This window comes from Hemitrygon akajei, chromosome 6 (genome assembly GCF_048418815.1).
Source record: "Hemitrygon akajei chromosome 6, sHemAka1.3, whole genome shotgun sequence".
Lineage (NCBI taxonomy): Eukaryota > Metazoa > Chordata > Chondrichthyes > Myliobatiformes > Dasyatidae > Hemitrygon > Hemitrygon akajei.
In genome coordinates, this window is record NC_133129.1 from 22,065,070 (window position 1) to 22,090,908 (window position 25,839).

A 25,839-nucleotide genomic window follows, 5' to 3' on the forward strand; every position below is an offset into this window, starting at 1 on the left:
ATCCCCTCCCCATCACCCCCTCATCCCCTCCCCATCACCCCCTCTCCCTCAACCCCAACCCATCTCCCCCTCATCCAATCACCCCCTCCCTCCTCCTCATCCCCTCCACATCTCCCCTCTCCCTCCTCCTCATCCTCACCCCATCTCCTCCTCATCCCCTCCCCATCACCCCCTCATTCCCTCCCCATCACCCCTCTCCCTCCCCCTCATCCCCTCCCCATCTCTCCCTCTCCCTCCTCACCCCATCTCCCCCTCATCTTCCTCCTCATCCCTCCCCATTTCTCCCTCACCTTCCTCCTCACCCTATCTCCCCCTCACCTCCTCATCCCCATTCCATCTCTCCATCTCCCCTCTCTTGTTCATCTTCCTCACTTCCCTCCTGTCACCTTCACTCCAAACCACACCACCATTCTCTTATCCACGTCCACCCCCTCCCGTATTACTGCCCTTCTTTCCCCCAGTGAGGCACTCCCTCAGAACCACCCCTCCCATTCTGGGATGCTCCTTCGCTGCAGTACCTCTCCTGGTGCTCCCTCAGTACCACCCCTCCCATGGTGGAAAGCTCCCTCAGTGTGGTGAACTACATATACCTGTCTGGACACGCCCCCTGCTGACTGCTCCTGCGGCTCCTCCCACAGACCCCGGTATAAAGGTGACTGAGGCCTGAGCCCGGCCTCATTCTCCAGGATGTAGTATGGTGGTCAACTACTGCTTGTTCTTTCTTCTGGTCAATAAGAGCCGATATCTCGACTTCAAGTCTCAGAGAGAGTTATTGATGGTGCATCACTCAGTACCACCCCTCTCATGGTGGGAAGCTCCCTTGGTACCTCCCCTTCCCATGGTGGGAAGCTCCCTCACTGCAGTACCTCCCCTTCTCATGGTGGGAAGCTCCCTTGGTACCCCCCCTTCCCATGGTGGGAAGCTCCCTTGGTACCCCCCCTTCCCATGGTGGGAAGCTCCCTCACTGCAGTACCTCCCCTTCCCATGGTGGGAAGCTCCCTTGGTACCTCCCCTTCTCATGGTGGGAAGCTCCCTTGGTACCTCCCCTTCCCATGGTGGGAAGCTCCCTTGGTACCTCCCCTTCCCATGGTGGGAAGCTCCCTCACTGCAGTACCCCCCCTTCCCATGGTGGGAAGCTCCCTTGGTAACTCCCCTTCCCATGGTGGGAAGCTCCCTTGGTACCTCCCCTTCCCATGGTGGGAAGCTCCCTCACTGCAGTACCTCCCCTTCTCATGGTGGGAAGCTCCCTTGGTACCTCCCCTTCCCATGGTGGGAAGCTCCCTCACTGCAGTACCTCCCCTTCTCATGGTGGGAAGCTCCCTTGGTACCTCCCCTTCCCATGGTGGGAAGCTCCCTTGGTACCCCCCCTTCCCGTGGTGGGAAGCTCCCTTGGTACTCCCCCTTCCCGTGGTGGGAAGCTCCCTTGGTACCTCCCCCTTCCCGTGGTGGGAAGCTCCCTCACTGCAGTACCTCCCCTTCCCATGGTGGGAAGCTCCCTTGGTACTCCCCCTTCCCGTGGTGGGAAGCTCCCTCACTGCAGTACCTCTCCGTGGGCTCCTATCACCTTCCTGTCCCTGCCTATCCTGTTTTGTTTTTCTTTCTGCCCCATCGCCAGCCGTATTTAGAGGAAAATAAATCTGTGATCCGATAAAGCAACGGAGGCAGGGGGATAAACAGGGGAGCGTCCAGCTAGACGGGATTCAGGCTGGGCTGTGGACACCGGGGTGAGTACCATCTCCGTCAAAGCAAATTCCTTCCGCCTCTGATAATACCTCGCTCTCACCTTATTCTACACAAACTCAAACGCCTTCCAGAAAGTTCTGGAAAAAAGGTGCACATATCTCTCTCCTCACTCTTTCTCATTACATTTTGGTTGATGTGCTTGCAATTCCATAGTAGATAGCTCGGGAATCAGAATCGGGTTTGATCTCACTGACGTGTGAAGTTATTTGTTTTGGTGGTGGTGGCTCAATGCCGAACATAAAGATGACTATAAATTAGAGTAAATACAGTGTACAAGAGTGAGGTAACGAGGTAATGATCATGGGCCGTTCAGAAATCTGATGGCGGAGAGGAGGAGCTGTGCCCGAACGTCGAACGCACTGCCTCGCTGATGGTGGGAGTGAGAAGAGGGCTAGACGATTCACGAGGATGTCAGTGGGACTGGAGGCCTTGAGTTATAACGAGAGACTGGACAGGCTGTGGTTGTTCTTCAGCACAGTACTCGTGTAGTCTAAGCAGGGCTTCAGAGAGCTGGAACGTTACCCTGCCTGTACCCTGCTCCACGTAGGTTCAATACCACCGGCATACGTCGTGAAATTGGTGGTTTAGCGGCAACAGTACAGTGAAACACGTGATAATTAAAACTGTAAATTACAATTTAAACAAAACAAAATTAGATCAAATAGTGCAAGAAGAGAGTAAGAAAAGTGCACATGGGTTCACGGACCGTTCAGCACTCTGATGGCTGTCGAGAGGAAGCTGTTCCTGAAATGTTGAGTCTGTGTCTCCTGTTGTAACGTGAACAATCCCCGGAGAGATACTGAAGCTAGTGGGAGAGTTTTATTCAATAAAATGAGACGCCCTTGGAGGAAGAGGCCCACTTGACCCAATATTACATGACACTTTAGATGCTACAGATCAAAGGTAAAAGCAGGTCAATTCAGACAGACAGACAGACATACTTTATTGATCCCGAGGGAAATGGGAAATTCTGTAGTTACAATATATCTGCAATGCTTCCTTTGAATTAGAGGTAATTTTCACACCACCTTCTTCGTACCCACGGGGTGACTGTTAGTCAGCATTGTCTCGTTTGCAATTAACTGCTGTCCACAGCTCCAGGAAACTATTGACCAGGGCTGCAGATAAACTTAATATACAATCCATGTTCAGGTCCAAAGATTGGTTTCTGAAATTAATATTTGCTATATAACCTAACTCCAGAATAAGCCCTCACACTTTTGGCTCCTGTGCCTCCTCCCTGATGGTAGCGAGGAGAAGGGTGCATGTCCTGGGCGATGGGAGTCCTTAATGATGAGGCCACCTTGAGGCAATGGTGAGGAGGTTTGTGCCCGTGGTGGAGCTTCCTGAGTCTAGTGGTAATGGTAGCAGTAGTATTCATGAAATAACTCGAGATGAGTGTGATATTCTCCTCAGGTCCTGCCTCAATGACTACCTTCCCATTGCACTCACACCCATCACCATGAAGTGTTTCGAGGGGCTCGTCATGAGGCATATCAAGACCCTGCTGCCCCCCTCACTGGACCCCCTGCAGTTTGCGTACTGTCCCAACCGCTCAACAGATGACACCATTGCCACCACCCTCCACCTGGCCCTAACCCACCTGGACAAAAAAGACACATACGTTCGGATGCTGTTCATAGACTTCAGTTCAGCATTCAACACAATCATCCCTCAGAAACTGATTGGAAAGCTGAGCCTACTGGGCCTGAACACCTCCCTCTGCAACTGGATCCTAGACTTCCTGACTGGGAGACCTCAGTCAGTCCGGATCGGGAGCAACATCTCCAACACCATCATAATGAGCATGGGGGCCCCCCAGGGCTGTGTGCTCAGTCCACTGCTGTTCACTTTGCTGACCCACGACTGTGCTGCAACACACAGCTCGAACCATATCATCAAGTTCGCCGATGACACCATCGTGGTGGGTCTCATCAGCAAGAACGACGAGTCAGTTTACAGAGAGGAGGTGCAGTGGCTAACGGACTGGTGCAGAGCCAACAACCTGTCTCTTAATGTGAACAAAACAAAAGAGATGGTTGTTGACTTCAGGAGGGCACAGAGCGACCATTCCCCGCTGAACATCGATGGCTCCTCGGTAGAGATCATTAAGAGCATCAAATTTCTTGGTGTTCACCTAGCGGAGAATCTCACCTGGTCCCTCAACACCAGCTCCATAGCAAAGAAAGCCCAGCAGCGTCTCTACTTTCTGCGAAGGCTGAGGAAAGTCCATCTCCCACCCCCCCATCCTCATCACATTCTACAGGGGTTGTATTGAGAGCATCCTGAGCAGCTGCATCTGCAAAGCAAACAGCATTATGAAGGACCCCATGGCACCCCTCATACAAACTCTTCTCCCTCCTGCCGTCTGGGAAAAGGCTCCGAAGCATTCGGGCTCTCACGACCAGACTATGTAACAGTTTCTTCCCCCAAGCTATCAAACTCCTCAATACCCAGAGCCTGGACTGACACAAACTTACTTCCCTCTACTGTGTCTATTGTCTTGTTTATTATTTATTGTAATGCTTGCACTGTTTTGTGCACTTTATGCAGTCCTGTGTAGGTCGGTAGTCTAGTGTAGTTTTTTCTGTGTTGTTATTACGTAATTCAGTCTAGTGTTTTGTACTGTGTAATGTAACACCATGGTCCTGAAAAACGTTGTCTCATTTTTACTGTGTACTGTATCAGCAGTTGTGGTCGAAATGACAATAAAAGTGACTGGACTTGACTTGGGATTATCAATTGCTCAGTCCTCAGGTAGCTGTAAAGGCTGAACCATCACCCATGTATTCTGGTGCAGTGTGGGCAAGAGTTAGTGGTGACGAGGGTCAGTGTTTGGGTCAGTGGTCACTCTGGTCAGTGTTTGGGTCAGTGGTGACTGTGGTCAGTGTTTGGGTCAGTGTCACTCTGGTCAGTGTTTGGGTCAGTGTGACTGTGGTCAGTGTTTGGGTCAGTGGTGACTGTGGTCAGTGTTTGGGTCAGTGGTCACTCTGGTCAGTGTTTGGGTCAGTGTGACTGTGGTCAGTGGTCACTGTGGTCAGTGTTTGGGTCAGTGGTGACTGTGGTCAGTGTTTGGGTCAGTGGTCACTCTGGTCAGTGTTTGGGTCAGTGTGACTGTGGTCAGTGTTTGGGTCAGTGGTCACTGTGGTCAGTGTTTGGGTCAGTGGTGACTGTGGTCAGTGTTTGGGTCAGTGGTCACTGTGGTCAGTGTTTGGGTTAGTGTGACTGTGGTCAGTGTTTGGGTCAGTGTGACTGTGGTCAGTGTTTGGGTCAGTGGTGACTGTGGTCAGTGTTTGGGTCAGTGTCACTCTGGTCAGTGTTTGGGTCAGTGGTCACTGTGGTCAGTGTTTGGGTTAGTGTGACGGTGGTCAGTGTTTGGGTCAGTGGTCACTCTGGTCAGTGTTTGGGTCAGTGTGATGGTGGTCAGTGTGACTGTGGTCAGTGTTTGGGTCAGTGGTCACTGTGGTCAGTGTTTGGGTCAGTGTCACTCTGGTCAGTGTTTGGGTCAGTGGTCACTCTGGTCAGTGTTTGGGTCAGTGTCACTCTGGTCAGTGTTTGGGTCAGTGTGACGGTGGTCAGTGTTTGGGTCAGTGGTCACTCTGGTCAGTGTTTGGGTCAGTGTGACGGTGGTCAGTGTTTGGGTCAGTGTGACTGTGGTCAGTGTTTGGGTCAGTGGTCACTGTGGTCAGTGTTTGGGTCAGTGGTCACTGTGGTCAGTGTTTGGGTCAGTGTCACTCTGGTCAGTGTTTGGGTCAGTGTGACTGTGGTCAGTGTTTGGGTCAGTGGTCACTGTGGTCAGTGTTTGGGTCAGTGGTCACTGTGGTCAGTGTTTGGGTCAGTGTGATGGTGGTCAGTGTTTGGGTCAGTGGTCACTCTGGTCAGTGTTTGGGTCAGTGTGACTGTGGTCAGTGTTTGGGTCAGTGGTCACTCTGGTCAGTGTTTGGGTCAGTGTGACTGTGGTCAGTGTTTGGGTCAGTGGTCACTGTGGTCAGTGTTTGGGTCAGTGTGACTGTGGTCAGTGTTTGGGTCAGTGGTCACTCTGGTCAGTGTTTGGGTCAGTGTCACTCTGGTCAGTGTTTGGGTCAGTGGTCACTCTGGTCAGTGTTTGGGTCAGTGTCACTCTGGTCAGTGTTTGGGTCAGTGTGACTGTGGTCAGTGTTTGGGTCAGTGGTCACTGTGGTCAGTGTTTGGGTCAGTGTGATGGTGGTCAGTGTTTGGGTCAGTGTGACTGTGGTCAGTGTTTGGGTCAGTGGTCACTGTGGTCAGTGTTTGGGTCAGTGTGACGGTGGTCAGTGTTTGGGTCAGTGGTCACTGTGGTCAGTGTTTGGGTCAGTGTGATGGTGGTCAGTGTTTGGGTCAGTGGTCACTGTGGTCAGTGTTTGGGTCAGTGTGACTGTGGTCAGTGTTTGGGTCAGTGGTGACTGTGGTCAGTGTTTGGGTCAGTGTCACTCTGGTCAGTGTTTGGGTCAGTGGTGACTGTGGTCAGAGTTTGGGTCAGTGGTCACTCTGGTCAGTGTTTGGGTCAGTGTGACAGTGGTCAGTGTTTGGGTCAGTGTGACTGTGGTCAGTGTTTGGGTCAGTGGTCACTCTGGTCAGTGTTTGGGTCAGTGTGACTGTGGTCAGTGTTTGGGTCAGTGGTCACTCTGGTCAGTGTTTGGGTCAGTGTGACGGTGGTCAGTGTTTGGGTCAGTGGTCACTGTGGTCAGTGTTTGGGTCAGTGTGATGGTGGTCAGTGTTTGGGTCAGTGGTCACTGTGGTCAGTGTTTGGGTCAGTGTGACTGTGGTCAGTGTTTGGGTCAGTGGTCACTGTGGTCAGTGTTTGGGTCAGTGTGACGGTGGTCAGTGTTTGGGTCAGTGGTCACTGTGGTCAGTGTTTGGGTCAGTGTGACGGTGGTCAGTGTTTGGGTCAGTGGTCACTCTGGTCAGTGTTTGGGTCAGTGTGACGGTGGTCAGTGTTTGGGTCAGTGGTCACTGTGGTCAGTGTTTGGGTCAGTGTGACTGTGGTCAGTGTTTGGGTCAGTGTCACTGTGGTCAGTGTTTGGGTCAGTGTGACGGTGGTCAGTGTTTGGGTCAGTGGTCACTCTGGTCAGTGTTTGGGTCAGTGTGACTGTGGTCAGTGTTTGGGTCAGTGGTCACTGTGGTCAGTGTTTGGGTCAGTGTGACTGTGGTCAGTGTTTGGGTCAGTGGTCACTTTGGTCAGTGTTTGGGTCAGTGTGACGGTGGTCAGTGTTTGGGTCAGTGGTCACTGTGGTCAGTGTTTGGGTCAGTGTGACTGTGGTCAGTGTTTGGGTCAGTGGTCACTGTGGTCAGTGTTTGGGTCAGTGTGACTGTGGTCAGTGTTTGGGTCAGTGGTGACTGTGGTCAGTGTTTGGGTCAGTGTCACTCTGGTCAGTGTTTGGGTCAGTGGTCACTCTGGTCAGTGTTTGGGTCAGTGTGACTGTGGTCAGTGGTCACTGTGGTCAGTGTTTGGGTCAGTGTGACTGTGGTCAGTGTTTGGGTCAGTGGTCACTCTGGTCAGTGTTTGGGTCAGTGTGACGGTGGTCAGTGTTTGGGTCAGTGGTCACTGTGGTCAGTGTTTGGGTCAGTGTGACTGTGGTCAGTGTTTGGGTCAGTGGTCACTGTGGTCAGTGTTTGGGTCAGTGTGACTGTGGTCAGTGTTTGGGTCAGTGGTCACTGTGGTCAGTGTTTGGGTCAGTGTCACTCTGGTCAGTGTTTGGGTCAGTGGTGACTGTGGTCAGTGTTTGGGTCAGTGTCACTCTGGTCAGTGTTTGGGTCAGTGTGACAGTGGTCAGTGTTTGGGTCAGTGGTCACTCTGGTCAGTGTTTGGGTCAGTGGTCACTGTGGTCAGTGTTTGGGTCAGTGGTCACTGTGGTCAGTGTTTGGGTCAGTGTGACGGTGGTCAGTGTTTGGGTCAGTGGTCACTGTGGTCAGTGTTTGGGTCAGTGTGACTGTGGTCAGTGTTTGGGTCAGTGTGACGGTGGTCAGTGGTCACTCTGGTCAGTGTTTGGGTCAGTGTGACTGTGGTCAGTGTTTGGGTCAGTGGTCACTGTGGTCAGTGTTTGGGTCAGTGTGACTGTGGTCAGTGTTTGGGTCAGTGGTCACTTTGGTCAGTGTTTGGGTCAGTGTGACGGTGGTCAGTGTTTGGGTCAGTGGTCACTGTGGTCAGTGTTTGGGTCAGTGTGACTGTGGTCAGTGTTTGGGTCAGTGGTCACTGTGGTCAGTGTTTGGGTCAGTGTGACTGTGGTCAGTGTTTGGGTCAGTGGTGACTGTGGTCAGTGTTTGGGTCAGTGTCACTCTGGTCAGTGTTTGGGTCAGTGGTCACTCTGGTCAGTGTTTGGGTCAGTGTGACTGTGGTCAGTGGTCACTGTGGTCAGTGTTTGGGTCAGTGTGACTGTGGTCAGTGTTTGGGTCAGTGGTCACTCTGGTCAGTGTTTGGGTCAGTGTGACGGTGGTCAGTGTTTGGGTCAGTGGTCACTGTGGTCAGTGTTTGGGTCAGTGTGACTGTGGTCAGTGGTCACTGTGGTCAGTGTTTGGGTCAGTGTGACTGTGGTCAGTGTTTGGGTCAGTGGTCACTGTGGTCAGTGTTTGGGTCAGTGTCACTCTGGTCAGTGTTTGGGTCAGTGGTGACTGTGGTCAGTGTTTGGGTCAGTGTCACTCTGGTCAGTGTTTGGGTCAGTGTGACAGTGGTCAGTGTTTGGGTCAGTGGTCACTCTGGTCAGTGTTTGGGTCAGTGGTCACTCTGGTCAGTATTTGGGTCAGTGTGACGGTGGTCAGTGTTTGGGTCAGTGGTCACTGTGGTCAGTGTTTGGGTCAGTGTGACTGTGGTCAGTGTTTGGGTCAGTGGTCACTGTGGTCAGTGTTTGGGTCAGTGTGACAGTGGTCAGTGTTTGGGTCAGTGGTCACTGTGGTCAGTGTTTGGGTCAGTGTGACTGTGGTCAGTGTTTGGGTCAGTGGTCACTGTGGTCAGTGTTTGGGTCAGTGTCACTCTGGTCAGTGTTTGGGTCAGTGGTGACTGTGGTCAGTGTTTGGGTCAGTGTCACTCTGGTCAGTGTTTGGGTCAGTGGTCACTCTGGTCAGTGTTTGGGTCAGTGTGACTGTGGTCAGTGTTTGGGTCAGTGGTCACTGTGGTCAGTGTTTGGGTCAGTGTGACTGTGGTCAGTGTTTGGGTCAGTGGTCACTCTGGTCAGTGTTTGGGTCAGTGTGACGGTGGTCAGTGTTTGGGTCAGTGGTCACTGTGGTCAGTGTTTGGGTCAGTGTGATGGTGGTCAGTGTTTGGGTCAGTGGTCACTGTGGTCAGTGTTTGGGTCAGTGGTCACTCTGGTCAGTGTTTGGGTCAGTGTGACTGTGGTCAGTGTTTGGGTCAGTGGTCACTCTGGTCAGTGTTTGGGTCAGTGGTCACTCTGGTCAGTGTTTGGGTCAGTGTGACTGTGGTCAGTGTTTGGGTCAGTGTGACGGTGGTCAGTGTTTGGGTCAGTGGTCACTGTGGTCAGTGTTTGGGTCAGTGTGACTGTGGTCAGTGTTTGGGTCAGTGGTCACTGTGGTCAGTGTTTGGGTCAGTGTGACTGTGGTCAGTGTTTGGGTCAGTGGTCACTCTGGTCAGTGTTTGGGTCAGTGTGACGGTGGTCAGTGTTTGGGTCAGTGGTCACTGGTCAGTGTTTGGGTCAGTGTGATGGTGGTCAGTGTTTGGGTCAGTGGTCACTGTGGTCAGTGTTTGGGTCAGTGTGACTGTGGTCAGTGTTTGGGTCAGTGGTCACTGTGGTCAGTGTTTGGGTCAGTGTCACTCTGGTCAGTGTTTGGGTCAGTGGTCACTGTGGTCAGTGTTTGGGTCAGTGGTGACTGTGGACAGTGCTTGGGTCAGTGGTCACTGTGGTCAGTGTTTGGGTCAGTGTGACTGTGGTCAGTGTTTGGGTCAGTGGTCACTGTGGTCAGTGTTTGGGTTAGTGTGACGGTGGTCAGTGTTTGGGTCAGTGGTCACTCTGGTCAGTGTTTGGGTCAGTGTGACTGTGGTCAGTGTTTGGGTCAGTGGTGACTGTGGTCAGTGCTTGGGTCAGTGTGACAGTGGTCAGTGTTTGGGTCAGTGTGACTGTGGTCAGTGTTTTTGTCAGTGGTCACTGTGGTCAGTGTTTGGGTCAGTGGTCACTGTGGTCAGTGTTTGGGTTAGTGTGACGGTGGTCAGTGTTTGGGTCAGTGGTCACTCTGGTCAGTGTTTGGGTCAGTGTGACAGTGGTCAGTGTTTGGGTCAGTGTGACTGTGGTCAGTGTTTGGGTCAGTGGTCACTGTGGTCAGTGTTTGGGTTAGTGTGACGGTGGTCAGTGTTTGGGTCAGTGGTCACTCTGGTCAGTGTTTGGGTCAGTGTGACAGTGGTCAGTGTTTGGGTCAGTGTGACTGTGGTCAGTGTTTGGGTCAGTGGTGACTGTGGTCAGTGCTTGGGTCAGTGTGACAGTGGTCAGTGTTTGGGTCAGTGGTGACTGTGGTCAGTGCTTGGGTCAGTGGTCACTGTGGTCAGTGTTTGGGTCAGTGGTCACTGTGGTCAGTGTTTGGGTCAGTGTGACTGTGGTCAGTGTTTGGGTCAGTGTGACGGTGGTCAGTGTTTGGGTCAGTGGTGACTGTGGTCAGTGCTTGGGTCAGTGTGACAGTGGTCAGTGTTTGGGTCTGTGGTCACTGTGGTCAGTGTGGGTGTTTCGGTTGTTCACTGTCTCCTCTCACAGCTGCCACATTCTCTCTGACACGGTGCAGGTCGTTTCCATGTAGCGTCGCTTCTTCTTGAACAGATTTCCTCCAGGTGAAATTATTGAGTGCAATATCTTCCCAGATTTTAAATGCAACGTTAGATTAAACCTTATCCCATCAACTGAAGATTGCCCAAGACGCAAGTGTCGAACACCATCCTCCAGGAGCAGGTGGGCGAGAGTCCTGTCAAATGCAGACACCTTCTAGCAGTCGCATCAAGTGAGAGGGAAACGTAAGTCACCGGCTCCGATTGCAGACAGCTCAGCAGCAGAATCATAGCAGAAAGAAGAAGTAGAGAAGCAACTTTGTGAATTTCTGATGCTCTTGTGGTCCATCTGCATCAGACTGTGTGTATACCGTACCCAGTGGTGGTTGGCATCCGTCTGTCTCAAAGGACAACGGGTGATGGTGACGATCACCACAAGCCTGGGTGGAAGGTTTGGAGATGCCCCTCTCACCCTCACCAGTGTCATCTAAAGGAAAGCTTATGAAGCAATATGTTTGGCACCAGCTAGCTGCTGGAGCTGCTGGAAGGATGTTCAGTGATGTCCAGCCCCTCAGGGCTCCGCTCTGGATATGCTATCTGGGTTTACTCCCGTAGGCTTTGCCTCTCCTGCTGCCCACAAGGCATCGGGGCTGGAGATCTGGTTCACGAGCACCAGGGCATGTCCACACTGGGGAAAAACATCCTGTCGGTCTACACTGTCTAGCCACTCATGATCTTATAAAGCTCTATCAGATCTTCCTCAGCCTCTGCCGCTCCAGAGAAAACAACTCTAGTGATCCAATCTGTCGTTGCTAACACTCTCTGATCCAGGCTGCATGTAGTTTCTCATGTCTTACTGTGTATGGGACAACAAAGCAACACATCACACATCATCCATCACCCATAATCAGCCTGATTCCCATTCTGGCGTGTGTGGGGACAGGGGGGGCGGTGAGGGTGAGGGGAGGCAGTGAGGGTGAGGAGAGGGGATGAGTGTGAGAGGAGGGCCGGTGGTGAGGAAGTTGAGGGTGTGAGAGAAGGTTTGAGGTTGTGGGGACAGTATGAGAGTAAGGATGAGGGTAAAGGGAGGGGAGGGGATGAGGGTGAGGGAGGATTTGAGTGTGAAGGAAGGGAATGTGGAGAGATTGGGTTTGAGGGTGAGGCAGGGATGAGGTTGAGGTTTAGTATGAGGGTGAAGGAAGGAATGAAAGTGAGGGAATGGTTGAGTGTGAGGGAGGAGTTAAGGGTGAAGAGAGAGAATGAGGGTGAGGGAGGGGAAGAGGGTGAGGGTAGGATTGAGGGTGTGGGAGTATTTGAGTGTGAAGAGAGGGGATGAGGTGAGGGGAGGGTGAGGTAGTTGAAGGTGAAGGAGGATTTGAGGGTGAAAGGAAGAGAGGATGAGGTTGAAAATAGGGAATGAGGGTGAGGGATGGGTTGATGGTGATGGGGATGAGGGTGAGGGATGTGATGGTGATGGAGGGGATGAGGGTGAGGGATGTGATGGTGATGGAGGGGATGAGGGTGAGGGAGGGGTTGATGGTGATGGAGGGGATGAGGGTGAGGGAGAGGTTGATGGTGATGTAGGGGATGAGGGTGAGGGATGTGATGGTGATGGAGGGGATGAGGGTGAGGGAGGGGTTGATGGTGATGGAGGGGATGAGGGTGAGGGGGTTGATGGTGAGGGAGGGGTTGATGGTGATGGAGGGGATGAGGGTGAGGGAGGGGTTGATGGTGAGGGAGTGGATGAGGGTGAGGGATGTGGTAAGTTTGGAGGGAGTGTATGTTGAGTGGGAAGTTTCTGGGCTGAGGAGCTCCTGTTTATCATGGTGCTGCTGTTGTGGGTGTGTTTCAGACTGAGTTCAGCCCATCAATATCCTGCTAGCCCTGTGCGATGGGAATGGGGCGCACGCCCCTCACTCTGGTACTGCTGGGCCTGTTTGTGGGTGGTGCCCTGGCCTGTTACTGCGATCACTACCCCTGGAGCCAGTGGACGGTCTGCTCTGTGACCTGTGGGGGCGGACTGAGCACACGGCGCAGGTCAGAGTCTGGCCCAGGGACCGTCAGAGAGGCAGGAGGGAAAAGGAAGTACAGAGGGGTAAAGGAATGTAGGGAGGAGAGGAGGGAGAGGGGAATGGTGACCAGATGAGGGGCAGGTGAGGCTGAGGAAGGGCATAGGAGTTGAGCAGGAGCAAGGAGGGAAGAAGAGGGAGAGAATTTAAGGAGGGGAAGAGAGAAGGAAGGAAGAAGAGTGAGGAGGGAACATGAGGGAGGGAGAGGAGGAGGAGGTGAGGGTGAGGGGTGGAGGAGGAGGGAAGAAGAGGAAAAGGAGGATAGGGAGGGTGAAGGGTGGTGGAAGAGGAAGGGGAGCAGGAGAGGTTGGAGGACATGGGAGGGGAGAGGACGGGAGGAGGGAGAGGAGTGCGAGGAAGAGGAGGAAGAAATAGAGGTTGAAGGTGTGGGTGATGGGCTGGAGGAGGAGGGTGACGGTAATTGAGAAGGGGGAGGTAGCGAGAAGGAGAAGAAGGGGAGGTGGAGGGGAAGAGGAGGAGGGTGCAGAAGAGGGTTAGAGGAGGAGGGGAGGTGGAGAAGACGTGGGGAGGAGGAGAGGGGAAGTGGAAAGGAGGAGGGGGAAGTTGAGGGGAGGAGTAGGTGGAGAAGGAAGAGGGGGAAGAGTGGAGGAGCAGATGGGAGGGGAGAAGAGGGGATGGAGGAGGAGGATGATGATGAAGAGGGGAGGCGGGGAGGAGGGGGACGAGGGTGAGGAGGATTCTGCCCTCACAGGCTGCCCTGTTCCCGCCACAGGCAGTTCAACAGGGATGAGTACTTCAGCAAGTTCAACTGTGAAAATCTGTGCTCCCCTGGGGAGGAGAGCACCGCCTGTAACTTGGCCGGCTGTAGCACCTCCTGTACCATCGGAGACTGGTCATCCTGGTCATCCTGTGATCCCTGTGCCCGGAAACAGGTAACAGTGCATACCCACTCCAGCCCTGAACTCCGTCTCATGCTGACCCCACCCCTGACCTTCCACCTGTCTCCAACCCCTCACCTCTGACACAGTCCCAAACCCTGACCTCTGACCTGATCCCAGACCATGATTCCTGACATAATCCCAGACCCTGACTCAATCCCGAACCCAGACCACCTTTGCAATCTCAAACTCAAAGTTCCACGTTCATTGTAAATTTATATCAAAGTCACCATATGCATCCCCAAGGTTCATTTTCTTGTGGGGCATTCACAGTAGAACAGGGAAATGCGATGGAATCAATGTAAAGCTGCACACAAAGACAGACAGACAGACAACCAGTGTGAAAAAGAAGACTGTGTAAATACAGACAAACAGATCAATAAACGGAATGCTGTAGTTTTGGACGTGGCCAATTAGGCAAAGTTTCTGGAAATAGTTGAAGAGGTATAAAAACACAAGCTAGTATAACTGAGTAACTAGTGATGTATTTAACTGAAATACAGAACAAGTTAGAAAACCACCAATAAAATTACTATAAAACTGTGTATTAGTTGCTAATGACGGAGGAAAGCATCCAGTGTGTCCTGCTGTGTTCTTTTGATTGACTGTAAATTAACAAAATCAGCAGACACCAAGTCAGATAATGGACAATTGCATCCTCCAAATCTTCAGTTTCATTGTAAAATTCAAGATGATTGTCAATACTTTCAAATTCTTCAAACCCCCTAATTTGTTGAAGTAGTGAAATTGTTTCGTTTTCACTTCCTGGCATCCCCAAGCAAAACAGTTCCGAATTGTCTTATTGCTTATTTCTCTCCAACTATGAGTGCCAAGAATCGCTACTTTTTGAACACAAACACACAAGTGATACTACTTACAAACCGTTTGCTCTGAGTACAGTGTCACGTCGAACAGCCACACAAGTTCATGCCACTGACGCTAGTTAGAAACTCTTTGACAACATCCTCCTGCCCCAGTTAACAGAAATAGTGTCCCAAATGAACAAGGGACTATGTTCTCAAATAGTTTTTGTTAGAAACATAGAAACATAGAAAATAAGTGCAGGAGTAGGCCATTCGGCCCTTTGAGCCTGCACCGCCATTCAGTATGATCATGGCTGATCATTCAACTCAGAACTCTGTACCTGCTTTCTCTCCATACCCCCTGATCCCTTTAGCCACAAGGGCCATAGCTAACTCCCTCTTAAATATAGCCAATAAACTGGCCTCAACTGTTTCCTGTGGCAAAGAATTCCACAGATTCACCACTCTCTGTGTGAAGAAGTTTTTCCTCATCTCGGTCCTAAAAGGTTTCCCCTTTATCCTTAAACTGTGACCCCTCATTCTGGACTTCCCCAACATCGGGAACAATCTTCCTGCATCTAGCCTGTCCAATCCCTTTAGAATTTTATACGTTTCAATAAGATCCCCCCTCAATCTTCTAAATTCCAGTGAGTATAAGCCTAGTCGATCCAGTCTTTCTTCATATGAAAGTCCTGCCATCCCAGGAATCAATCTGGTGAACCTTCTTTGTACTCCCTCTATGGCAAGAATGTCTTTCCTCAGATTAGGGGACCAAAACTGCACATAATATTCTAGGTGCGGTCTCACCAAGGCCTTGTATGACTTCAGTAGAACCTCCCTGCTCCTGTACTCAAATCCTTTTGCTATGAATGCCAACATACCATTTGCCTTTTTCACCGCCTGCTGTACCTGCACGCCCACCTTCAATGACTGGTGTACAATGACACCCAGGTCTCGTTGCACCTCCCCTTTTCCTAATTGGCCACCGTTCAGATAATAATCTGTTTTCCCGATCTTGCCACCAAAGTGGATAACCTCACATTTATCCACATTAAATTGCGTCTGCCATGAATTTGCCCACTCACCTAACCTATCCATGTCACCCTGCATCCTCTTAGCATCCTCCTCACAGCTAACACCGCCGCCCAGCTTCGTGTCATCCGCAAACTTGGAGATGCTGCATTTAATTCCCTCATCTAAATCATTAATATATATTGTAAACAACTGGGGTCCCAGCACTGAGCCTTGCGGTACCCCACTAGTCACTGCCTGCCATTCTGAAAAGGTCCCGTTTATTCCCACTCTTTGCTTCCTGTCTGCCAACCAATTCTCTATCCACATCAATACTGTGTGCTTTAAGTTTGTACACTAATCTCCTGTGTGGGACCTTGTCAAAAGCCTTTTGAAAATCTAAATATACCACATCCACTGGCTCTCCCCTATCCACTCTACTAGTTACATCCTCAAAAAATTCTATAAGATTCGTCAGATATGATTTTCCTTTCACAAATCCATACTGACTTTGTCCAATGATTTCACCGCTTTCCAAACGTGATGTTATCACATCTTTGATAACTAACCCTAGCATTTTCTCCACCACCGATGTCAGACTAACCGGTCTATAATTCCCTGGTTTCTCTCTCCCTCCTTTTTTAAAAAGTGGGGTTACATTAGCCACCCTCCAATCCTCAGGAACTAATCCAGAATCTAAAGAGTTTTGAAAAATTATCACTAATGCATCCACTATTTCTTGGGCTACTTCCTCAAGCACTCTGGGATGCAGACCATCTGATCCTGGGGATTTATCTGCCTTTAATCCCTTCAATTTAGATAGATAGATAGATAGATAGATACTTTATTCATCCCCATGGGGAAATTCAACTTTTTTTCCAATGTCCCATACACTTGTTGTAGCAAAACTAATTACATACAATACTTAACTCAGTAAAAAATATGATATGCATCTAAATCACTATCTCAAAAAGCATTAATAATAGCTTTTAAAAAGTTCTTAAGTCCTGGCGGTAGAATTGTAAAGCCTAATGGCATAGGGGAGTATTGACCTCTTCATCCTGTCTGAGGAGCATTGTATCGATAGTAACCTGTCGCTGAAACTGCTTCTCTGTCTCTGGATGGTGCTATGTAGAGGATGTTCAGAGTTATCCATAATTGACCGTAGCCTACTCAGCGCCCTTCGCTCAGCTACCAATGTTAAACTCTCCAGTACTTTGCCCACGACAGAGCCCACCTTCCTTACCAGCTTATTAAGACGTGAGGCGTCCCTCTTCTTAATGCTTCCTCCCCAACACGCCACCACAAAGAAGAGGGCGCTCTCCACAACTGACCTATAGAACATCTGCAGCATCTCACTACAGACATTGAATGACGCCAACCTTCTTAGGAAGTACAGTCGACTCTGTGCCTTCCTGCACAAGGCATCTGTGTTGGCAGTCCAGTCTAGCTTCTCGTCTAACTGTACTCCCAGATACTTGTAGGTCTTAACCTGCTCCACACATTCTCCATTAATGATCACTGGCTCCATATGAGGCCTAGATCTCCTAACACCACTTCCCTACTAACATGGATTTCCCTCAGTTCCTCCATCTCACTAGACCCTCAGTCCCCTACTATTTCCGGAAGATTATTTATGTCCTCCTTAGTGAAGACAGAACCAAAGTAGTTATTCAATTGGTCTGCCATGTCCTTGTTCCCCATGATCAATTCACCTGTTTCTGACTGTAAGGGACCTACATTTGTCTTGACCAATCTTTTTCTTTTCACGTATCTATAAAAGCTTTTACAGTCAGTTTTTATGTTCCCTGCCAGCTTTCTCTCATAATCTTTTTTCCCTTTCCTAATTAAGCCCTTTGTCCTCCTCTGCTGGTCTCTGAATTTCTCCCAGTCCTCAGGTGTGCCACTTTTTCTGGCTAATTTGTATGTTTCTTCTTTGGACTTGATACTATCCCTAATTTCCCTTGTCAGCCACGGGTGCACTACCTTCCCTGGCTTATTCTTTTGCCAAACTGGGATGAACAATTGTTGTAGTTCATCCATGCGATCTTTAAATGCTTGCCATTGCATATCCACTGTCAACCCTTTAAGTATCATTTGCCAGTCTGTCTTAGCTAATTCACGTCTCATACCTTCAAAGTTACCCTTCTTTAAGTTCAGAACCTTTGTTTCTAATTAACTATGTCACTCTCCATCTTAATGAAAAATTCCACCATATTATGGTCACTCTTACCCAAGGGGCCTCACACGACAAGATTGCTAACTAACCCTTCCTCATTGCTCAATACCCAATCTAGAATGGCCTGCTCTCTAGTTGGTTCCTCGACATGTTGGTTCAGAAAACCATCCCGCATACATTCCAAGAAATCCTCTTCCTCGGCACCCTTACCAATTTGGTTCACCCAATCTACATGTAGATTGAAGTCACCCATTATAACTACTGTTCCTTTATTGCACGCATTTCTAATTTCCTGTTTAATGCCATCCCCAACCTCACTACTACTGTTAGGTGGCCTGTACACAACTCCCACTAGTGTTTTCTGCCCCTTAGTGTTATGCAGCTCTACCCATATCGATTTCACATCCTCCAGGCTAATGTCCTTCCTTTCTATTGTGTTAATCTCCTCTCTAACCAGCAATGCTACCCCACCTCCTTTTCTTTCCTGTCTATCCCTCCTGAATATTGAATATCCCTGGATGTTGAGCTCCCATCCTTGGTCACCCTGGAGCCATGTCTCTGTGATCCCAACTATATCATATTCATTAATAACTGTCTGCACATTCAATTCATCCACCTTGTTACGAATGCTCCTCGCAGGCTTGTTTTTACAACACTCTTAGCCCTTATACAATTATGTTGAAAAGTGGCTCTTTTTGCTTTTTGCCCTGGATTTGCCTGCCTGTCACTTTTACTTTTCACCTTACTACTTTTTGCTTCTACCCTCATTTTACACCCCTCTGTCTCTCTGCACTTGTTCCCATCCCCCTGTCACATTAGCTTAAATGCTCCTGAACAGCAGTAGCAAATGCTCCCCCTAGGACATTGGTTCCAGTCTAGCCCAGGTGCAGACCGTCCTGTTTATACCGGTCCCACCTCCCCCAGAACTGGTTCCAATGCCCCAGAAATTTGAATCCCTCCCCCTTGCACCATTTTTCAAGCCACGTATTCATCTGAAATATCCTTGTATTTCTACTCTGACTAGCACATGGCACTGGTAGTAATCCAGAGATTATTACCTTTGTGGTCCTACTTTTTAGTTTATCTCCTAACTCCCTAAATTCACCTTGTAGGACCTCATCCCATTTTTTACCTATACCGTTGGTACCTGTGTGCACCATGACCACTGGCTGTTCACCCTCCCATTCCAGAATGTCCTGCAGCCGCTCAGAGACATCCTTGACCCTTGCACCAGGGAGGCAACATACCATCCTGGAGTCTCGTTTGCGGCCACAGAAACGCCTATCTATTCCCCTTACAATCGAATCCCCTATCACTATAGCTCGCCCACTCCTTTTCCTTCCCTCCTGTGCCACAGAGCCACCCATGGTGCAATGAACTCGGCTGCTGCTGCCTTCCCCTGATGAGACAACTCCCCCAACAGTATCCAAAACAGTATATCTGTTTAGGAGGCAGATGACCCCAGGGGACTCCTGCACTACCTGCCTACTGCTATGCTGTCTAGTGGCCACCCCTTCCCTTTCTGCCTGTGTAGCCTTTACCTGCGGTGTGGCCAACTCATTGAACGTGCTATTCACGACTTTCTCAGCATCGCGGATGCTCCAGTATGAATCCAATCGCAGCTCCAGATGCTCAATGCGGTCTGCCAGAAGCTGCAGTTGGACACACTTCCTGCACACATAGTCGTCAGGGACACTGGAAGTATCCCTAATTTCCCACATCCTGCAGGATGAACAAACCATGGGGCCGATCTCAGCTGCCATGACCTACCCAATACTTGCCTCAACTTTGGAAACTTTCTCCTTTTAAAGGAACTTACCCAGCCTTACCTCACTTGGAGTGAAGCTCGTCCTCAGCCTCTGCTCACCGAAGCCTCTGGAGACAAAGCCTACTCTGTCTCCCTTTACTCCGTCGCCCGCTCCATCTAACTGCTCCCTTTAAATTCTCCTGCTGCCTCACGGTCCGACTTACACACGCTTGCGCAGTCGTGCCCCCGTTAAACTGCCGAAGAAAAATAAAAAGTTCCTTAAGAGTTGTTCCAATCAGGTGGTTGTCCTGATTAGCTGATGGCTCAATTAACCGGAATCCACTGTATTCAGAACATGAGTTATAGAGTCTTTGAAAGAGAGTCTATAGGCTATGGAATTAGTTCAGTGGTGAGGGGAGTGAACTTGTCCACCCTTGTTCAGGAGCCTGGTGGCAGAAGGTAATGGAAGTTTCCGAACCTGATGGTGTGAGGCCCAAGACTCCTGTACCTCCTCCCTTATGGAACCAACCTGATTTCTCTTTTGTTCAATCCCTGCTGACTTTGCCCAGTCTGAGTTACCTCCTGCTGTATCATCATTTCCAACACTCCCTCCTTGGTCAGGAATTCCCTGGGTGTTTGCTCAATGGTGGGGTTAAATGAGTGACCCTGAAGTCTGTAGGAATGCACCCCCACCTCTGTGGGCAGCTCTGTCAAAAGACCGGGGTGATGACCCATGGCCCTCGGGGGTTTGTCCCTGTCCACCCCAGTTCTGGTTTATCACTGATACCAGGTTGAGTGAACCAGGACTTTTACTTTTGGAGTGAAGGAGGATGAGAGGTTGCTCTGGATTTCTGTCATCTGCAGGATCTCTGGAACTTGACCCTCCTGTTTGTCTCCAACCTCACTCTACGGTCAGGAAGTTCATGGGATCCTGAGGCCCATCTGCTCTGGAACCCCTGTTGTCCAGCTGGTTCAACCCCATTGCCCACTGTTCCCCATTCTCTCTGCTCCCTCTCTCCACAGTTTCATTACAGGAAGCTGGTGGTGCCAGCTGAGTTCGGGGGTCGGTGTGAGCAGACGGCGATGACCGATGACCGACGTTGTCTGCCTACTGCCTTCTGCGACATTCAACAGACAGAATGTGTCAATACATTCCGCTGTCAGAATGGTGAGTCCCTCTTTCCCCGTACCTCTCCTCACCTTCCATTCTCTTCAGTGTTGCCTGCACCCGCTTTGTCTACAATACCCCACTCATGTTACAGGAAGCTATTTGTCCCTCCCTTCCTCTCATTCCCCTTCACTCCCAGCCCGCCAATCCCCCTCCCTCTCCTCCACCTACCATCCCTCCCCTTCCCTCACCCTTTCCCTTCTCTTCTCCTCCTTCCTCCTCTTGTGCATTTAATATTTGAGTAATTTTGTAAATATATTGTTTAATTAAGCATTCTTTGTTGTTTGGATAATTAATTATGGATTGTATGTAGAAGAAAGTGAATGGCACACGTCATCATGCCACCCTGTCATACGTGAGCGCCTCACTAAAGTAAAAAAAAAATGAAGTAGACATATTTATCCCAGGGCTCCCATGTTTTTCTTTTCATTAGCTTTTGGACTTACAAAACATAATACCCTTCTCCTCCCCTCCCTTTCCTCCTCTCCTCTTCTCTACCCATTTCCTTCCCTCCCCTTCCCTCAACCTCTGCTCCCTGCCCTCCCTTTGTCATGGGATGAGGGATGAGCATCCATCGTCCCTGGTCGGCCTTGTCCTGGGCCTGGCCGTGGTGGCCATTCACAGACTCTCGGTGGTTCTGCCCTGAGTCAACTGCCTGCCCCATATTTGGGGTAGTGCCCATGCGTGGGTGTCCTGGTGAAAGGATGCCCTACCCCCAAGGGTTCAAGGTGTGGGAGGGGCCATTGGTGTAGTCAGTTCCACCGTTCAGTGCCCTCGTTTCTACTCCAACCATCCCCTGTCATACTCCCCTCTTCTCACTCTCCCTATCATCTCACATACCCTTCTGTCCTCCCCTCCTCTCTTCCTCACTCCACCCTCTCCTCACCCTTTCTCCCTCTACCTCCCCCTGCCCCTCTCCCCTCCCCTTTACCCCAGCTCCCCCTCCTTGCCTGCTCACATACCCTTCTGTTCTCTACTTTGTTCCTCCCTCCCTCTCCTTTCCCTCATCACATCTCATCTCCTCCCCTCTCCTTTCCCTCATCACACCTCATCTCCTCCCCTCTCCTTTCCCTCATTGCACCTCATCTCCTCCCCTCTCCTTTCCCTCATCGCACCTCATCTCCTCCCCTCTCCTTTCCCTCATTGCACCTCATCTCCTCCCCGCCCCTTTCCCTCATCGCACCTCATCTCCTCCCCTCTCTGACATCCTCTTCCCTCCCATCCCTCCCTCCTTTTTATCGCTCCCTTATACTCCTTCCTCACACCAATTTCTCTTTCCCACTTCTCCCCTCACTCTTCCTCCCTCCCATCTCTTCCCCCTTTCCCTTCCTCCCCCTCTCTTTCCCTTCCCACACCCCCAGCCTCACCCCATCTCTTCCTTCTCTACTTCCTCCATCTCCTCTCTTTTCCCCCTTTCTCCATCCCCTGTCCTCTCCCTCTTCCCTTTCTCCACTCTCTCCTGTCTCTTCTCCCCTTCCCCTCAACCTTCTCCCCTCCTTCTTGCCACCCTCATCTTCCCTTCCCTTCATCTCTCGCCCTCGCCTCCTTGCTATCCCACTCCATCCCCCTCCGCTCTTCCTCTCTCTTCCCACTCCCAGCATCCCTGCCACTCTGTCCTCACTGTCTGCACTCACCGTTTGACAACCTCTCGGCTCCCCGAACTGCACTCTGTTCCAGGCCGCTGTATTGACCCTTCCCTGAGGTGCAACGGGGAACATAACTGCGGAGACGGTTCGGATGAAGACGGATGCCCGAAACGGGACCCTCCGTGTCCGCGGGGTGTGGAACAGATCCCGGGAGCCCAGATCATTGGCAGCGGGTAGGAGTGAGCCTATTGTTCGGAGGTTGGGGTTTGGGGAGGGAGGTGGGGTCAGGGTAGGAGTGAGCCTATTGTTCGGAGGTTGGGGTTTGGGGCAGGAGGTGGGGTCAGGGTAGGAGTGAGCCTATTGTTCGGAGGTTGGGGTTTGGGGAGGGAGGTGGGGTCAGGGTAGAATTGAGCCTGCATTCAGAGATCAGCAGGATGGGTTGGGTGGTTGGTGGGCATCAGGGAGGGGAGGAAGTACAAACTGCACCACACTGAGCCCCTGGGTGGTGTCATTTTCATTCTGACACTACACCGACATGTCAGAAAGAGGAATGTCCTGTATCCGGTAAGGCAGTGGGAATAGTTGTGAACGATACTATATCAGTGGCCCAGCTATCACTCCCTCTGTAACTACAGTGCAGAGTTGTGTGATGTAACACCACTCTGACTGTAATGTGTGATGTACCATCACTCCGACTGTAACGTGTGATGTACCATCACTCCGACTGTAATGTGTGATGTACCATCACTCTGACTGTAGTGTGTGATGTACCATCACTCCGACTGTAACGTGTGATGTTCCACGACTCTGACTGTAGTGTGTGATGTACCACCACACGACTGTGACTGTAGAATCTGACGTGTTATCACTCTGACTGCAGTGTACAAAGTTGCCTCTCCCAAACACTGCTGGTAAGGCACTCCTGGATGAAGGTATGTCCACCCTCACTGCCCACGTCCCCCACAGGTACAACGCACTGGCTGGAGAGCTGGCAGCTGAAGTCCTCAACAACACCATCTTTGGAAGGGACTGCAGGACGATATCGAGGAAGGTTCTTGGCAAAAAGTATCGTGTGTCCAGTAATCTTTACAACATCTCCCTGGAGGTATCGTCACCCAGCAATGGGCGTTTCTCCCTCAGCCTACCGGGGCTGAGGCCACTGACAGCGTCCGCCATCCCTCATTGTTCTGATTGAGTGTCAGTGTGGAATAGGCCCCTGCCGCGCTGCCCACTGATCCCGGATTTAACTCTCACCGAACCCCAGGACACGGTACGGACCCTGCTGTACAGCGGACAGTCCAAACTGCCCAAAGCAACACCCGCCACCCACCGGCCGACCGGCCATCAAGGACGTTGATACAGAAAGGTGCCAGAAAGTTCCAGTAACATCATGAAGGATCCCACCTACCCTGCTCATGGACTGACTGTCCCACCCCCATCAGGGAGGAGGCTACGTACCATCCATGCCAGGATCACCAGACTCAAAAATAGTTCCTTTCCCCAAGCAGTAAGGCTGATCAACACCTCCACCCACTAACCCACCCCCACACCCCCAACCACCACTACTTTATCATTTCCTGTCAGTCACCTTATGTACAGACACTCCTGTGCCTAGCGTCACTTTATAGACACATACTCAATCTCTGTATAGAAACCCTCTGATGTTATTCTGATGCTGTTTTAAATTATTACTATGTTCTTGATCTTATTGTGTTTCTTTCTGCTACATTGGATCCAGAGTAACAATTATTTAATTCTCCTTTATGTTTGTATACTGGAAATAACTTGAAACAATCATCAATCTTGAAAGTGTAGCTGGGGAATAAAAGCGAGATTTCAGTTACTCGGTGCAGACAGAATCTCCAGAAGCCTGGGATTACTTCTGACCGATCCCACTCCTCTCCATGCAGGTAACCAACCTGGAGGATGATGTGACCAATGAATTCTATTCTGATGCCGTTGATTATGAATCAAGTCGTTCCACTTCAGAAGATGCGGCCTTTAGCAGCAAAAGCGGTACGAACTTCCTCAACCTGTTTGGCCGCACCAAGTCTAAATCTTCCAGACGTACATCCAGTTTCAGAGAGGTGATCAAGGCTTCAAGGTCGAAGGTAAGGATTCAGCGATATAACCCTATGAGGAGAGAATCAAACAGAATTTAGTCTGCAAACTTATATGTCCTTAGCCCAGGATGGGACACTGTAGAGAAAGATACACTTGGTATTTGACTCCGGGAGTATGTGATGGGACAGTGTGGAGGGATTTTCACTCTGTGTCTGACCCCGGGAGTGTGTGATGGGACAGTGTGGAGGGAGTTTCACTCTGTGTCTGACCCTGGGGGTGTGTGATGGGACCTCGGGAACGAGCTTCACTCTGTGTCTGACCCCGGGAGTGTGTGATGGGACAGTGTAGAGGGAGCTTCACTCTGTGTCTGACCCCGGGAGTGTGTGATGGGACAGTGTGGAGGGAGCTTCACTCTGTGTCTGACCCTGGGAGTGAGTGATGGACAATGTAGAGGGAGATTCACTCTGTGTCTGACCCCGGGAGTGTGTGATGGGACAGTGTGGAGGGAGTTTCACTCTGTGTCTGACCCTGGGGGTGTGTGATGGGACCTCGGGAACGAGCTTCACTCTGTGTCTGACCCCGGGAGTGTGTGATGGGACAGTGTAGAGGGAGTTTCACTCTGTGTCTGATCCCGGGAGTGTGTGATGGGACAGTGTGGACATCTCTCCAGGTATGCCGAGAGCGTGATATCAGTCTGGTGGTGTTGCAGGCGATTACTGATGTAACTCGCGATTACTGATGTAACTCGTGCCTGTCTTGATGCTGCTCAGGACTCTGCCTTCGTACGAGTTCATAAAAAAATTGGCGTGTCGGAGTTCACGATGAAGGAGACGAAGCTCCATGCGTCTGAACCCTTTCTGAAAGCCATGAGCAGCTTGCCAGTGGAGTACAGCTACGCTCTCTACAGCCGAATCTTCCAGGACTTCGGAACGCACTACTTCCACTCCGGGACTGTGGGCGGCATCTATGACCTCCTATACCAGTATGACAGGAACACTATCAAGAGCTCAGGTAGGCTGGCTAACGTCGCTCCTGTGGCTTTTGTCCTGGAGAGAGTCAGGATGTGGTTGGGTGGAGGAATGCAAGAATCCGGGGTTCAGGGAGGTTTGGAGATCAGGAGGTTGGGGAGAGGGAGGGAAACTGGAAATCAGGGAGTTTCAGAGTTGTGTGTGAAGGAGAATGGGTGGGGAAGTGGGGTTTGCGGAGGTTTGGCGATCAGCGGGTGGGAATGAGGTTGGGAAATTGGGGTTCAGGGAGGTTTGGAGATGAGAGAGTAAGGAGAAGTGTGGGGAATTGGGGTTCAGGGAGGTTTAGAGATGAGAGGGTAAGGAGAAGTGTGGAGAATTGGGGTTCAGGGAGGTTTAGAGATGAGAGGGTAAGGAGAAGTGTGGGGAATTGGGGTTCAGGGAGAGTTGGAGATGAGAGGATAAGGGAGAAGATGGGAAATTGGGCTTCAGGGAGAGTTGGAGATGACGTGGTGGGATGTTGGAGATCTGGGACAGTTGTCGATGAGATGTTGAAATGGGGAACATTTGGATCTGGAAACGTTCAATCAGTGAATGTGGTGTAGGATGAGAAATGTGTGTGTTAGGGTGTGGCATTTAGTGGGAGAGGGCAACTGGAGTGTGTACAGGATTGAGGGAGGCTTGTGGGTGAGTAGGAAGGAGGTTTTCCAATCAGGCAATGGGGTATAGCTGTGTATATGATGTCCAAGGAGGGAGAGCACCTCTGGTGAAGGGGTTTGTCGTGTCCATTCTGGGGCAGCTCGCTCACCTTTGGTTCCCACCAGACACTCAGTTCCCACTTGGTTACAAGTAGCTGTTTACATTCGGCAGTGGCCACATCCTGGAACAC

At 50.8% G+C, this 25,839-nt stretch overlaps 1 protein-coding gene across 1 annotated transcript in view; it reads left to right on the top strand.

Annotated features, from left to right (window-relative positions):
* The first annotated feature begins 1,593 nt into the window (after nt 1-1,593).
* The window catches only part of LOC140728903 (complement component C6-like), a 58,072-nt gene continuing 33,826 nt past the window's right edge, over nt 1,594-25,839 (top strand). Inside the window, exons 1-8 of the mRNA XM_073047988.1 lie at nt 1,594-1,724; nt 12,312-12,496; nt 13,262-13,421; nt 20,191-20,335; nt 22,013-22,154; nt 22,888-23,026; nt 23,832-24,032; nt 24,756-24,996. Coding sequence (XP_072904089.1) covers nt 12,351-12,496; nt 13,262-13,421; nt 20,191-20,335; nt 22,013-22,154; nt 22,888-23,026; nt 23,832-24,032; nt 24,756-24,996 — 1,174 coding nt within the window. The 5' untranslated portion in view covers nt 1,594-1,724; nt 12,312-12,350. The remainder of the gene's footprint in view (nt 1,725-12,311; nt 12,497-13,261; nt 13,422-20,190; nt 20,336-22,012; nt 22,155-22,887; nt 23,027-23,831; nt 24,033-24,755; nt 24,997-25,839) is intronic.